This window comes from Ruditapes philippinarum, unplaced genomic scaffold (assembly GCF_026571515.1).
Source record: "Ruditapes philippinarum isolate M1 unplaced genomic scaffold, ASM2657151v2 ctg5606_1_1_1_1, whole genome shotgun sequence".
In the NCBI taxonomy this organism is placed as follows: Eukaryota; Metazoa; Mollusca; class Bivalvia; order Venerida; family Veneridae; genus Ruditapes; species Ruditapes philippinarum.
Window position 1 is genome coordinate 26,864 of NW_026865820.1, and position 16,144 is coordinate 43,007.

A 16,144-nucleotide genomic window follows, 5' to 3' on the forward strand; every position below is an offset into this window, starting at 1 on the left:
TAGACTTTATACAGAAATTCATAATGAGACTTCAAAAAATATAATATCAGCGTGATTGGAGTACATTAAATCATTTTAATATTTTTGTCATTTATTTGCCTGAGTATCCCTTTAATTCATGACAAAACATTTTCAATAAGACATTGAACAAGAATTGAAAGCAGATGTAATGTGTCATATTTATTTTATTTATTAATTTATTCAAAATATAGATGTTTTTGCACGCATATTTATTGCTTGCACGAAACCAAAAATGTATAAATACACTGTCAGATTCTTACTTAGTATACGCTGTGCTTCATATACAAGTGCTGTTCGAATATCAGAGAAAATGAAGATGTTGTTTGTATTTGCTGCTTTAACTGTGATAGCAGGTATGTCTGTTTTATACTTCATTTAATGTTTTCATTTCAGTTTTATCTGTTTATTTCAGGACATGCATTTATATTAGGAGTGATAAAATGCTTTATGTTTTTTCTTCTGATCTGATATTTCATATTGTTAATTTGTTAATAGATGTTCATTTAAAGATTTTTCTTCGCCTTCTCTTTGAATTTCTTTTGTGTTATTTCACTTAACGAGCTCTTGGAATGGCGTTTGTTTTAAATATTTGTTTGGCTTTGTTTAAAAGACTACGGGATTTTGAATCTTTCGCCATGTGTTCTAATCAAAACTTGAAACTTTCTATTTACCTTATGGCTGTAAACATTTAACATTGTTCGTGTATTTGTATTGGTTATTTCATGTCCAGTAATGAAGTTGTTATGTTTGGTATGTACTTATTGTTCAGTTAAGTTATTTATATGTTTAATATTTAAGTACTTAATGTTCAGTTAATAAGTATTTTATTGATAGTTGCTATGCATTCTATGATTAATAAAGTTTATAGAAATTTACTCATTTACATTACCAGTTTTTGCATTTTTGTGTTGTGTAAGTAAAGAATTATTGTTTAATAATTAATAATTTCATATTTAATAAGCCAACATATTATGTTTGTTATGGTAAATATTTTATGATATGTAAGTGGGCATTTCACATTTAATAGGGAAGTATTTTATTGTCTAGTAATCTCGTATCTCAAAATGAATGATATAGTATTTATGTGAGTAATACGTATTCTATTAATTGGCTTTTCAGTAAAATTTTGTTCTGCTTTGAATAAATCATGGTTTCACGTTTGTTATTTTGATGACATGCATTTTATTTTGGATGCCCTCGATCTGAATAGCATGGTTTATTGTAAAATTTCTTGCATTCTTAATCACTTGTGTGTATTGTTATATTGTTAATTTTTATTTACTATTTTTATATACGTTGTTGTTAATTTCAATACCATATTTGAGCTATATTATGCTTGATTGATTCTCCAAGAAGAACATTTTATTTAAATAAATAACACATAAATAAGTGGTTGTTCACAAAGTCTAAAGTCACGGTATCTTCGAGTTTTGTTTTTAATTGTTTTAGAAATGATTATTTTAGTAGCTTTTGTTATTCTTAAAGTATCATAATTATTATTATTTCTTTCTTTTTTTTTGTTCTTTTTTTTGTTGTTTCTTTTTTTGTATATTTATCGACATTTTGTTCACGATTAAAAGTGTCTCATTATGGAAATCTGAAACAAGTCATATAATAAAAAAAATACAAAAAATAAATAAATAATAATAAACAAATTAAGGAAAACAAAATGTTTACTTGTGAGTTGCTTGGCACTTTAGACGTTAATAAGTCGAATACAAAAGTTCAAATAACTTTTAAAAACAGATCTTCAACATATTACGCTATTACACTGACTGATGTAATGAATGATAATGCTTAATGTTCACACACACTGATTCATGTAAAAATTTGTAAGTTTGAATAATCCTTATATTAAAAAGCATGCTTGCAGAAAAACCAAAATGGGATGTAAATGACATCTAATTACATTTATAACATGGTTGTGTTTCTGTGCAGATAAACAACGACAACAACAGTAGCAGCAACAACTTAAAACTGTTGATACTATTTTATTGTTTTTATTTCAGTATGTCAACCAGTCCTTTGTTTCGACTCAGTATTCTTTATGAATACTCCCTACCTTTTCGGTATAAGGGCTGATTCGGCTGTCGGATCTAGTATTGGTAGTGTTCTAGCTCATAGCATGTCTGTAAGTATGTTTTTTTGTCTAAGGGAATATGTTATCAATCAGGTGTTTGCTTATTGAACACAATCAGAACCATATCTTTATTTTTTACAAAATAATTGGTACATTTGAAGAAGTAAAAGTTAATCCGCTAAATAACGTACACATTTATATGCATGTTAAATAGCAACGTGGTTGCATTTTGGGATACATACTTAATATCCTCGAAGGGGTATACAAGTTTACTTTCAAGATCGTGTCACCGAAAGAATTTTAGATATACTTGTGTGTTTGGACACCTTATCCTTTTTTCATTTAAAAGGTAATTCACAATATTAATATCAGAAGATAAATTAAAATGTATGAAAATGAACTCAAGGCAAACACTTTTATTTTAATGCACGAAATGCTGTACGATAGCTAGTATATAACTGTATAATTAATATTCAAACATATCTTATACTAAAAGGGGAAAGCTGTGAAGTATTCCATCGTGAGTGGTGACTCAGCATACTTCAACTTGAATCCTACAACCGGCGAAATCACTGTTGCTCAATCCTTACCAAAAGACGTGACGAAACTCCAGTTTGACGTTCAGGCTGCTTCGACAGATGCCTATGACAAAACTTACGTAGATATCTATTGTCATCAGATGTAACGAATGAAATAAATGAATAAATGCTTGGATTAAAATGTATATGTAGTTTTCTTATTTACAATACTGTATAAAATGTAGTTAATCATTTACTTTTTCATTAATATTCAAACAAATAAACAAAAAAAAAACAAAAAAAAACAAACAAATAAATAAGCAAAAAATCAATGAAATAAAAAAACAAAAACATCAACAACAGACAATAAAATTCTTACAATAGAATATTTACAAAAAGTTATGAATTTTTACTTTTACTTTCATACAATAAATAAATAAAAAAAAGTAAAAACATAAAAACATAATAATAATAATAATAATAATAATAATAATAATAATAATAATAATAAAATAATAATAATAATAATAAAACAACAGGCAACAACATATCTTTAATATCTTCCAACATTACAGTGCATTTTCTGTGTCATTATTTTGTCTTTATCTTTAAGGCCGTTAGTATGTCTTACGATATAATAATCTCTAGATTGTTAAAGACTCTCATACGCTATATTGTTGTCAGTTTATTTCAAATTACTCGGTTCTACTCTGCCTTGCTGGGTCACTCATTTTATCAATCGTATTAATGTCAGAAAGTACATATTTTTTCGTAGTTTTGGATACATTTTTATCTTAATCACTTGGTATTTGAATATAATTATGTACAATATACATAACTGAAGAAGAAAGTATTTGTTATTGTGTGGGTTTTTTGTGTTTGTTTGAATGGGGTTTACGTCACACCGACACAGTATAGGTCATATGGCGACGTTCCAGCATGACTGGTGGAGGAAGACCTCAGGTGCCCTTCCGTGCATTATTTCAGGCACGAACGTGTACCTGAGTAAAACCACCAACGTTCCTTAAGCTACCTGGATAGCTTCCTCACATGAAAGAATTCAAAATTCCTGTTGGGATTCGAACCCTCAGCGAAGAGGGGGGGGGTTGAAGTCAACGGCCTTACCCACTCGGCCACTGACGACCCTATTGCGTGGGATTTTTCACTATAGGATTTTTTGTAGTCTTGTGTTGTCTTGAGATACATTCTTTGCAGTGCGCGGATTGAATCAGTTGAAGACAGAGTACCAATGCTTCAGTGCATGACTTCCTTGTAAAAGCCGTCACAGCCGAACATCATGTAGACAATTTCTAATTATCATTCATAATGATGTATGAATATTTTGATAACTTAATATGCACATATATTGCTAGAATTTCAATAATCTTAGAGGTATTTAAACAGTATAAACTGTAAATCACGCATTATATTATTGTCATCTATAAACACACTAATGTATCAGATTGAAGTACATTTTGCGGAGTTTGTTGATGTATTCAGAAGTGTAATCATGTTTGAATTCATCAATTATTATATCAATGTTACCTTAAAGGTAAATATTGGTTTATAAACTTTTTCGAATCCAGGAGCTATTTTCAGACATAAATTATTACATGAACAGCCTACTTAAAGGTGTTCGATACACTTCACTTAAGCATGTTGAGTTGCCTTAGGCAAGTCTGAAGCATTTTTTTGTATTTTGACAAACTATCTAACTTTAATCCTGAATATGAAGACGTATATACAGAGATAATTAAATATTAAAAACAGTTTAATGTGTCAAATAAAACAAAACAAGACAATTACATGGTGTAACTTAATTAATATAATACTAACTATACATCAGATTTTGTTATACAATCTATATCGATCGAATCGGCGACAAGACAAATATTCATTATTGATATTTCTCACATAAATACGTTTCCTGTCATAAGAATGATTTGCAATGCAAGAGTGATTATTCCTGAAGAAACATCAATATGGTCATTTGCATTTTCCGTTTGGCTAGAATAGATTGATGCTGAAATTTATTCCGCTGTTGTAGCTGATTTTATAACATTATGTTGCATTTGGGTTTTTGTTTGGTTTCACGTCACTATATTAACAGGACCAAGTACATTATTTCATATAATTATGTTTCAGTCTTTCAGACACAGCGAAATATCGGACTAATAAACAAAATATATGGTAAATTAATTTTGATAGTAGGGAATCAATGTATCGTACTTTTTATGCTTATATTTCGTCCACTTATATATTTCGATTATCTTTCTTCTTTAAGTACTGTCATTGGCATTTACACGGCGGTATGTTTATAAGACAAAACTTACATCAATCCCGATTGGCTGAGAAATTGATAATTGTTGCTTTCTTTGCTCAAAAGTGTTGTTATAAATTCCAATAATAGAAATCAAAATTAGCGAGCTGCTGCTAAACAGAACCAAATATCGGTATCGGTGTCTTGAACGCCATAGTCTTCCAATACTTCTTACTTAACGGGCGAATATGGATAGCTACACTGGAAAGTCTGTACATATCTGGATTTAGAAATATGGAATAAAGTTTAACGAGGGTTTTTGTGTATATAACTTATTTTACTTTTATTTGAAAATAAATAAAAAAGAATATTTAATGATTTCAGTATTCTATTATTCAGGAGCTCATATATTGATAAAGGTGAGTGGCGACTGTGGTTGTCTATTGGTGTCAAGTGCCTCGCATTAAATATTAATATTTAAGTGCTTTTGTTTGGCATTTCAGTTTCATAAAGTGTAAAGTTTCATCAGTTTAAATTACAAAAAAAAATGATATACAAATAGACACACAAATGATTTTAATGTTGTTTATAAATTAAATTAAGCTGTATCAATAAATAAATTGTGAACATATTAAATCAAAACAAGTACATTAAGGTACACACATTGAGCAAATATTAAATTTCTACTAACAACTCAAAGATTTATAATAAACAATTATATATATAAATATTAACGATGCGATAGGGAATATTCATATCAAGTGCACAGTACTTTTTCCGTTTGTAAAATATATATTATATTTATTTTTCAAATCAGAACAGTTACTCTATATTTCTATTACTAATAAAATAAATATTTATTAAAACATTCCGTTATCAACGAACAATCAAATTGATAAAATGAATCAGAAATCACCTGAAATAACACTGGCACCAAACTGATGATATTGAATATATACGTGACCCCGTGTCCTTAAACCAATTATTCCTAAATTAGGCCGACATAGATTATTGTAACTCTGTACTGTGTAGTCAATTATATCGACTAACCTTAGTTATAAGATTACATTTAGACTGGACTACACATTAGGAAATATTGCTCAAAATTTAAGTAAGGGAAAGTTGATGTATCGTATTTTATCGTTGAATTTTGTTTTTCATATAGTTCGTCGTTATAAACTTTTTCAAATAATTTTATGAAATAGAAAGAAATGTATGTGCTAATTACAATGTCATTAATTCCAACTACCTCTCAGGTTCCTGACAATAGCGTGTTTCGCTAAATTGTTATATCCAATACGCCAGGAATGTCTTTATTATGAGAAAGGCAGCAATTGATTTTGCAAGTGTTGCTTGCTTTACTTACAGCTATGGCGATAAAATCCAATAATATGTATCAAGAGTACTCTGACAGAACAATGGTTCTTGTATTGGACATGACAATTTAAGTAGCTGAGGAACAAATGATTCATCTAATGTGCCGCCAAGAAAAGCATACATTGAACGCTTCAATCATACTCAATCATTTGCTTATCAAAATAAAGCGTCTTAACAGGTTTGGATATACATTTGATGCAAACAAATTAAAAGTTGATAACAAACAAATGTGATCTACTTGGAATAAGAACCAGGTATAAGAATTATATTATGTTAATTTAAATTGCATTTGATTGATTAATCTTTCTTAAAATGTTTGACTAAAACTACTTTTATTATTATATTAAAATTGTTTCTGTGAAACTGCATGATCGCTATTTTTACAAAATATCAGAAAGACATGGGATAACTGATTGTACAACATAATGTTGCAATTGGGTTTTTGTTTGTTTTCACGTCACTATATTTACAGGACCAAGCACACATGCAAATCACGTAGTTTTGAACGTTATACTAGTAGTGCTTAAACATTTGTTTAACATATTTTTTTTTCGCAAAAAAGGAAAGCAGTTTTAAACAATATAACTCACAGGCATTGTATTGTAGAATAACTGTTTACAATTGCGGTCTTATTGTTTATATTATGTTTATATTTAAAAAGTTGTTATGTTTTTGATAACTTGTAGCAAAAGAGTTCGACTTTAAAAAATGTACAGACAATACTTTACGTACACTTTTGATTGGAAATCAAAGAAAATACTGTGACGCTTCTGTTTACAAACAAACGCATATTGCAAAGTTAATGAAATTGACATTGGAATAAATATACCCATTAAGCGTTAAACATGGATATGTAAACACTTTACGACAAAATTTAAAATGATTGTTGGCGTCCGCGCCGAAGCGCGGCGCCTTTTATGTAACGAAATCAGATTTTGTGAAAGGGCGACAGCAACTTCTCGGGCCTTTTATAGTTGTTCATAATAAAAGCCGATCATTCCGATCGGTATGAGGGTGCTTGATTATTAATTAGTCGCGATATGTATAATGAATAGCGAACTAGAGAATTTCGCAATGCAAACATTTTCAAATTAGATAACCTTTTCCGTCACTAAAACGAGCTATTCGGGGTATTTTTATTTATCATTTTGTAGTACACAGTGGTAATTATAGTATGTTATTCCGAAAGCTGTAAATAGAATGATGAGTTGATGACCTAAATATTCCGAAAATCTATTTATAGAGGGATGTACTCCTGTCGGTAATTCCCGGTCTCTCCTGGTCTATTTTGACGACCGGCGAATAGTACCACACGTTTATTGTCCGGTCTCTCCCGGTTTTGGAGTAGATGTTTGATATCGTTACAGAACAGAACAAATTATTAATATTTTACAGATAAATAAGCTTTTTTTCAAAATGAATGTTTGTCACTTAGTTTGGTTACAATAATTAATAAACACTGATCAACTCTCAAATTTATTGATTATTATTATTATACATAAACATACAATTCGGAAAAAAACCAACAACACAAATCGCATGTTTTATTTTATCTATATGAGATAAAAACAATTATGTGTACAATAATTAAGAAAAAATGTACATTTTTATGGCATTAATATGATACTATCAACTTTGAAACAATTTATTTAATTTGTTATTCGTGTATAGTAAAGATGCCGAGGAATTATTCAAAGTTACAAATCAGATTTTTTGAATTATTCAATTGATTGATAATTCAAAAAATGATAAAGAAAAATACAAATGTACATGTATATGGTTTAAGAATAAACAATATTATATTTTGAAAGATTAACCATAATTTACTGACTTTTTCCCAGTTAAGTTTTGACTTATAATCGTCGGTCATTATGACAATTGAATTCTTAAAATAATAGTAAACGTAAAAACTCAGAATTAAAATAGTGCATAAAACACAAAAAAGAAAAGAAAAAAAATTTATTCATAAAATCTGTATTTTTTTATAAAAAATATATTACAATTAGTGTATAATAAACATTTATGCTCAACATGATAAACATGGTAATATAAAATGTAACTAGTGTCATAGAGTTACTAAGTGTGAACAGATACCTTAAAAGGGAGTCTTCGCTAATAGCGATAACATAATAAGGGACAATTACACAAGTGTGGTGTTGATTATGCGTTACTCATATGGATTATAAATGATTGTATACATGTATATCCGTTGCTATTAATAACCACGATCATTAAGAAATAACAAGTAATATTCTAATTTCTAGCATGCCAATCAAAGTTATAAATAATGAACAATGTCTTTCGTTCGTTCGTTCATAAGTGATATACAATTCTGGTAAAAACCAATGAACCATTGAACAGTTTATAAGAATATCTTGTCATCATATCCACTAGTTCATCTGCACCTGCTGCATTTCTTGTTTGGACGCCCTTTGATGCTTTGCATCAATGCTTTTCTTGTCTATTTCATCTATAAACGAACAGAAATGCTGTTTCTAAGGACCCAACTGTCTGATTAATTTATCATCATATGTCATTGTTCAGAAGTTCTAATATAAATATTTATATAAAGCCAGCAAATGACAAAAGTCGCTCGCTCAATAGCATAAGACAATTTTATAAGCGATTAAGTACACTGTTTACATATATAGCTGTCTGCTTTGCCTTAACAATTAGTCCGTTATTGATTAACATGGGATATTAATATTTTGCATTATTCATGATACTATTTAGTTTGATTGTAAAACAAAATTTATAAATTAAATTTATAAAAAGTAAAGGCGTATGAAATTAAATGCATACACTTTTTATGATTTTATCTTGTACATTTATTTTCATTATGCCATTGTACAGTGGTTTCAATATTAAATGAATTTATTTTATTTTTAGGATAAAATGATTATATCTATATATCAGAAATAAAAAAAAATATTCTTAGCTTTTCTATAAATCATAGATTATTCTTTATTGATTTCTGTTCCCAAATCAAGTAAGGAAAGATCGAAGAAAGTGAACATATATCTGAATTGTGTCCGTTTCAAGGTGTCAATTGGCTTGGACTTGACGCTGCTTGTAAAGCAATTGTTAGCTTTGAAGCTTAGCAATAACGTGCCAATGTTTTAAGAATAAATTCAGGAACAAAATTGTGAAGGTGAACTTTAACATCATTCATGTTGTTTCTACAAATTCATTTAGTTAAAACAAGTTAAAAGGTTATTTGTTGCTCTGCGAAACGGATACGGTTGACAGTTTAACAGATCACTTCAAATATTAAGTTGCCGCTATCACAAAATAGTTATTTATAGACATTAATTGAACATATACTATAATTGATTAGGAACGTTACTAATAAGTTTTCTTTTCGAAAGCCAATATAATGTTTATTATGTTTACACTGTGTTATTTTATTGATTTTAATAGGACTTTTTTCTGAAATATTTATGAAAATAGTTTCATATTTTCAATAGAGTTTGCCATATTTGATTCTAAACGTCTTTGAGAAACATTTGTTTTAAAAGCAGTCCACTAGAATATTCGCCCTGTATTCTTCGTTGATTTTAATACTGGCTGATAAATTGTTTTGTAAAATACAGCCAGTCTCATTATTGTCAGAAGCGCTTAAATAATCCTAAAGCAAGCTTTTTGCAGATCAGGGAAATCAAATACATTTGTATAATACGCGGTCTTGATTTTAGCGTGAGGCACGCAATCAACTGTAAGAGTTTATTGATGAAACGTTATGCTTAATTAGTATCTTTATTTTGATTGTTTCAAATCTTTTATCAGTTTATAAGCCTAAGATATGTCTTAAAATGTCTTAACAACGTCTGATATCATAATAGTATCTTTTGGATATTATAGTAATAAATATCGGTTGTTTTTTCCAGGATGGCGGCAATGTGATGTGAGGTTGGGAATTTACACGAAATGTTGGCGGCCTAAACACGTCGGAAACTTTTCTTCCTTACGCGATGTGATATATTGTGAAACAAAAATGCATTAGATAAAAATAAAACATCTTGAGCATATCAAGCACGGATTTAGCAACACTTTATTTCAAACAGGATATGAAGCTGTTACTTTTTTGTCGTTCCTTACTTATCAAGAATTGACACTGGGACTTTACGCATAATAATGATTGAATGCATTGAATTGATTTATAATGTTTACCAAGACTGTAAACAAATTGTATAAGAAGTTAAACTCTACATTTTCCGACACCTTACATGGCATAACTCAACAACACGCCGCAGCTACTGTTGATGTGACCAATCAAACACCGAGATTCTCGCTTGACAACAGGCGCACAAGCACCTTTACAACGCAGAGTGGATTTGATCCCTATCTTTTACATCCTACATCCTTAACTACATCACGAAATATAACACACTCCACAATGACTCGCAACATTGTTTCAGCCTTCACGGTAAACGGTGGCGAAGCCTTTGACAAACCCCATCACACAACAATGGTCGCAGTTTTACTCGGAATTTTTACAATTATAAGCATTACCATGGCGGTGTCTGTTTTAGTGTTCTGTAGGAAAAAGAATTCGGTATTTATGTTACAGAAATGTGACCAGGATTCCGATATAGATTTAGAAATGAATGATATGAATACTGAAGTTGAAACATCTGATTCGGAATATGAATTCATTGAATCAACATCTCCACAACATGCAACTAGGAGATCACAAACATGTCCAAATCTATCAACATACAATGCCGATAAAGAGGGTAGCTGTCAACCAAAGAATTCAGAGAAATACAATAGGTGTTCTTTGAATAAAAGTAGAAATCAATTGAAAGGTTCACCAACATTAACTCCACTGCTGATTTCATCAAGTGCTCATAATGACAAAACTGAAAGTCAACTTTCGCAAAGTTTCTCATCAAAGTGTACAAATAATAAAGGTGCTGCTACATTAAAAATATCAGGGGCTATGTGCAACAGAAATAGAAAAGACAAGTACGAACGAAGTAGTAGTAAAGATATCAAAGACGAGAGTGAAAGAGACACGTTTCTAATCAGGGATGGTTCTAACAAGCCAAAGAAGTTAAAAATGAAGAAACATTCCACCATAAGACAACAAAATTCCAAAAGAAATAAAATCTTAGAACATAAAACACTTGACATAAATGAAACAAATTCTGATTACAATTCTAAAAGAACAATTAGGGATCAACCATTTTGTGAACGTAGAAAAGAAGTTAGTAACAATGAATGCTATCAGTTGAATACAAGCATTTTAAAAATGGAATCTGTTGAAGATGATGATATAGTGTATGTTTCTGATGGAGAGGTTCATCTTCTAGACAATTTAAATGGTAAACTGGAAATTTTATGAATGAACGCATAAAATCTTATCCGTCACTAACTTAAATGGAATTACATCTTTTTGACTTTATTCACTTTTCTATTTTTAAGTTATCAGTTATTTAAAAACAATTTGTTACGCAATATAATTTCAAATATAACAAAAAACAACAACATTATATTTAGGATACACAAAATAGAGAAGATCGCAGAGTCATTAAACTTAATTTGGTTTCAAAATATTTCATAAAACAATATTTAATAAATGACAACCTTTTTTCTTTAAAAAAAAATATAGCAAAATTTGCAACATGAATGAGCGCCTTAGGTTTCGAAATACTTCACAGAAAAATATATTAATGGCCACCTTTTTTTAGTCCCCGACCGGTTTAACCGGAGGGGACTTTAGGTTTACCCTCCGTCCGTCTGTCCGTCTGTCTGTCTGTCTGTCCGTCTGTCTGTCTGTCTGTCTGTCTGTCTGTCTGTCAGTCCGTCAGTCCGTCCGTCCACAAAACTGGATCCCGCGATAACGCAAAAAGTACTGAAAATATTTTTATGAAACTTGATATATGGATAGATGGCAGTATGGAGATTATGTACGTCTTTTTCTTTTCTTCCTATGTTGAAAATTCTGGTTGCTATGGCAACAAATAGTCTGAAAATATGGCAAATTTAACACATAAACTGGATCCAGTGATAACTCAAAAAGTACTGAAAATATTTTTATGAAACATAAAATATGGGTAGATGGCAGTCTGCAGATTATGCACATCTTTTTCTTTTCTTCCTATGTTGAAAATTCTGGTTGCTATGGCAACAAATAGCCTGGATTTCAAGATTTCTGATTTAATTTTTTCAGCTTTTTCACTATAAGTTCTTTATTTCTTAAGGTGTTTACTTCAAACTTTAAATATAAGTTTCTGGTCATCAACCACATCATATGTGACAAGGTTTATAACTCTAGCACAAAAATTATCAGTATTACCTCCCTTGAACTTAGAATTTTTATGGACAAAAATGTAGTCTTTTTTAAATAACTTCTTTATTTCCTAATGAATCTACTTCAAACTTCATATATATCTTTCTTATTATCACTCAACATTTTTGAGAAGGTTAAATACTCTAGCAAGACTATTTCCAGAATTATGTCCCCCTTGAACTTAGATTTTTTTCGAGAAATTGGTATTTTTTACTCCAACTTCTTCATTCCTTATAAGATTTACTTTAAAATCCCACATCGTAATAATATGACAAGGTTGTATAAACATAATTGCCTTACTAGGCAGGGAAACTTAACACATTACTGTGAAATAGACAAACTTAGAACTCAAAAGATTTAAGTTCATTCATGTCATTCATTCACTGGTAAAATTGAAATCAGAATGTTGCTGGGGTTCTAACCGGTAGGGGACTTATGGATTGCTTGCAATACTATGATAATTGCTTGTTTAAATTTGTAACATGAATGAGCGCCTAAAACACACAAAAAGATACTGTTGCAACTTTGTTTGAATAAGATTTCTGATTGACACACGTGTAACACGTTTTTGACTGGATTTTCTTTTCTTATTATCAAACAAGTATTACACTGTGTGGCAATTTTCTTTCCAGTAGAATATATTCTCATCCGTATTTGCTTGGAAATTTCTTTTTTTATTTATCAAATTAATCATTGGACTTCTCTTTGAGTTTTACTATTACAAATAAAATAATGTGATTAAACAACATTATGTTATTTATCTGTAAATGTACGATACCAGAGATCAAAGTATATAGATTAAATAATGTTCAGTAGATTTTGTTATCAATTTAAACGTTCGCCATTATTCAATATGTTTTATATTTCGAGAAAATCTCACTTGTATAATCAATTTAACTATAATTTCTCTCGGATACAAAACAAATTACAAGAAACACATAATTTTTAATTTCAATTTCAATTATAACTCGAGCAATATTCGATGCAATGAATCAATGCATGTATAAAATATAAGAGTTAAGTTATAGATACCGAGTCTTGCTATATTTAAATGTTATTGATCACATAAATGCCGATTTAATAAGGTGTACCATTAAACCATAGACTTGTAAAGTCGTTAAAACAAAAATTCAGACACTAAAATGTATACGCCTTTTCTGCCCACTGTGCAGAAATCTTTCTTTGTTTTCCTTTTCATTACTGATGTTTTTTCTGTAGCTTCTTTCCCCAAAAAAGTTAGAACGACATTTTGCCTTTGTTGATCCTTGCTCTCATGTTTCATTTTGTTAGCATAAAGTGCAATGAACATGTTCATCATAATAAAACTGTCTTTGCAATAGATATACAGATGTGTAGGCGTATTATTATATGGTTAAAACTGACAGCAAAATATAATATTTCTTGGGTTTCCCAAAACAAACAAATGATTAAATTCAACATTATTGTGTCTGATAAATATGAAACAATTCGAATACAATTGTTATTTTATATAAAACGAGAAAAAAGTGAACAAAATGAACAGGAAATAAATAATATGTTGCCACGGTAACATCTTCATATTAAGCGTATCAACTTATGTTCTACAACAGAGGGTTTTCTAGAGTAAATATAGTATCTTAGAATAGATGTGTAAAAGACAACTAAGACAATTTGCAATTAGTAATTATTTCGTTGTTTTAGATTTTGTTTGGTTTTGAGTTATATTCACACTAGACATTTTGTGATTTATTTCTAAAACAGTGAAATGTTCGATAACATTCTACAACGGTGTTCACATATTTTACGTTTTACTTAACTGTAATTGTGAAAAGAATGAAGATATTCTATACAAGTAATTGCGTTTAATTGCTGAAATAACTCAATTCCTGCCATGCCAATTGAATTATGTAAATGCCTTAGAAATAAAACAGATGAAAAGTCCTGAGAACACGATTACCTACTTTTAACATAGAGATCTGCATTAGTCGATATTTTTCGAACACTGGAATTGAGCCTGTTTTTAATCCAACTAACAGTGGTCCAGAATAATTATTCTAATTGTGAAAAATCACCAAATTTTGAAAAAGCTGTGCACCGCTATAAACTCAAATTGTGCTGAGCAAATAACAAAAATACGGTTTCAGTGTATTTCTAATTATATTTTTAAATCGTTTGTATATCTTTCTGTTTTAAGTGCCCCATCTGATCTGTGTAGGAAATAAAATTTATGTGATTCTAGGCTTTTGAACCTCAGTGGAGTTCCTTGAAGGCAGTAACACGATTAACGAAGATATATATTAAGCGGACAAATCATTGTAATTGGCTAGTTATTGTTTTAAATGAAGCATTTATGTTAGAGTTAAGTGATACCTTTTGATGGATTAAATAATGTTTACTATTTCCAAAACAATATTTTCATTTCATTCGTTGAACACTTGTCTCAGGACTATATTCTTCACTAGGATTAAGGTCGAACTAAACAGTGATCCTGTCTTTGGTTCTTGATAAAAAATTATATTGAACTAAATGTTTATCACCAACCCAGAGTTCTTCATTTAATTCATACGAGAATAACTGCGATAAACAGTTGTCACGACGATTCAATATTTTACACAATGATAAATATAAGTCACTTCGGGTTTCAGGTACAAATTTCATTGTATTTTGAATATCGAATACTGAAGTATTACTGTGATTTAAGTGTTTTTAACTGTTTAAAAGGTCCTTTGGTAAACAAAAAATTATTATCAAGTCTATTGTCTGTGACTGGGGTCTGTCCGCTCCGTCAACTATTACAGAGAGTATCTGTCCCCAAACAAACAGTCTTTCTCTAGTCTATCTTAACTGCCATGCTATGTAACTTCATTGTATGTATCGTTCGTGACAAGACAATAATAACTTGTTAACTGAGCTCTTAAGAATTGATTTTTTCAATGAATTGTGACCACAGGGATACAGTCAGACAAGTCAAGTTATAGACAGTATTTAGTGGTGGCTCATTTACGATGAATAATTAAAGAACTGTGCGATAGTACGATCGTAATTTCGATGTTTATTTCTTAGATACAGTAAAAAAAGGTAAAAACTAATTAGGCGATGTTACTTTGCTATTATATAAAATTTATTTGGTTTGTCTTTTTGTGATACATTTTAATATAAAAAAAAATGTTATACGGTTGTTCTGTATGCGCGCATCCAAGTATGCTAGATGACATATGTGGTATCTGATATTTTAAATATACATAACAAAAATACTTTATTCTGTAAAACTCAGGATGGAATACGTCTTGACATAGTTTGTGTGATATACACACAAGTAAGCGGTGTAGTTAAACCTGAAATGAGGATAAAATTATTTACTTGTTTCAAATGAAAAGGAAATAAAAACAATCATTCATGTACATTTAATTGAAATGAAATGGCAGATTTGAAAAATATTTCCTATGGCCTGAAATCTCTTACTTATAGAAAAGGCATTGTCAATTTAATATATAACTAAAACATTTTAAGAAAATAAAAACTACCATACATTTATATTTTTGAGCATTTATTGCTATAAATGAACATTTAGCAAAACAATATACAAGATAAACCTAAGTTACAACAAAATAATA

General features: G+C 29.7%; 2 protein-coding genes across 2 annotated transcripts; both read left to right on the forward strand.

Annotated features, from left to right (window-relative positions):
• Positions 1-276: 276 nt before the first annotated feature.
• Positions 277-2,825, forward strand: LOC132730415 (uncharacterized). Its single transcript, XM_060716335.1, has 3 exons — positions 277-374; positions 2,031-2,152; positions 2,598-2,825. The coding sequence occupies exons 1-3, from the start codon at positions 332-334 to the stop codon at positions 2,784-2,786; spliced, it is 354 nt and encodes a 117-aa protein (XP_060572318.1). The 5' UTR covers positions 277-331; the 3' UTR covers positions 2,787-2,825.
• Positions 2,826-6,211: 3,386 nt separating this feature from the next.
• On the forward strand, positions 6,212-11,852 carry LOC132730414 (uncharacterized). Its single transcript, XM_060716334.1, has 2 exons — positions 6,212-6,510; positions 10,144-11,852. The coding sequence occupies exon 2, from the start codon at positions 10,419-10,421 to the stop codon at positions 11,601-11,603; it is 1,185 nt and encodes a 394-aa protein (XP_060572317.1). The 5' UTR covers positions 6,212-6,510; positions 10,144-10,418; the 3' UTR covers positions 11,604-11,852.
• The last annotated feature ends 4,292 nt before the right edge of the window (positions 11,853-16,144 follow it).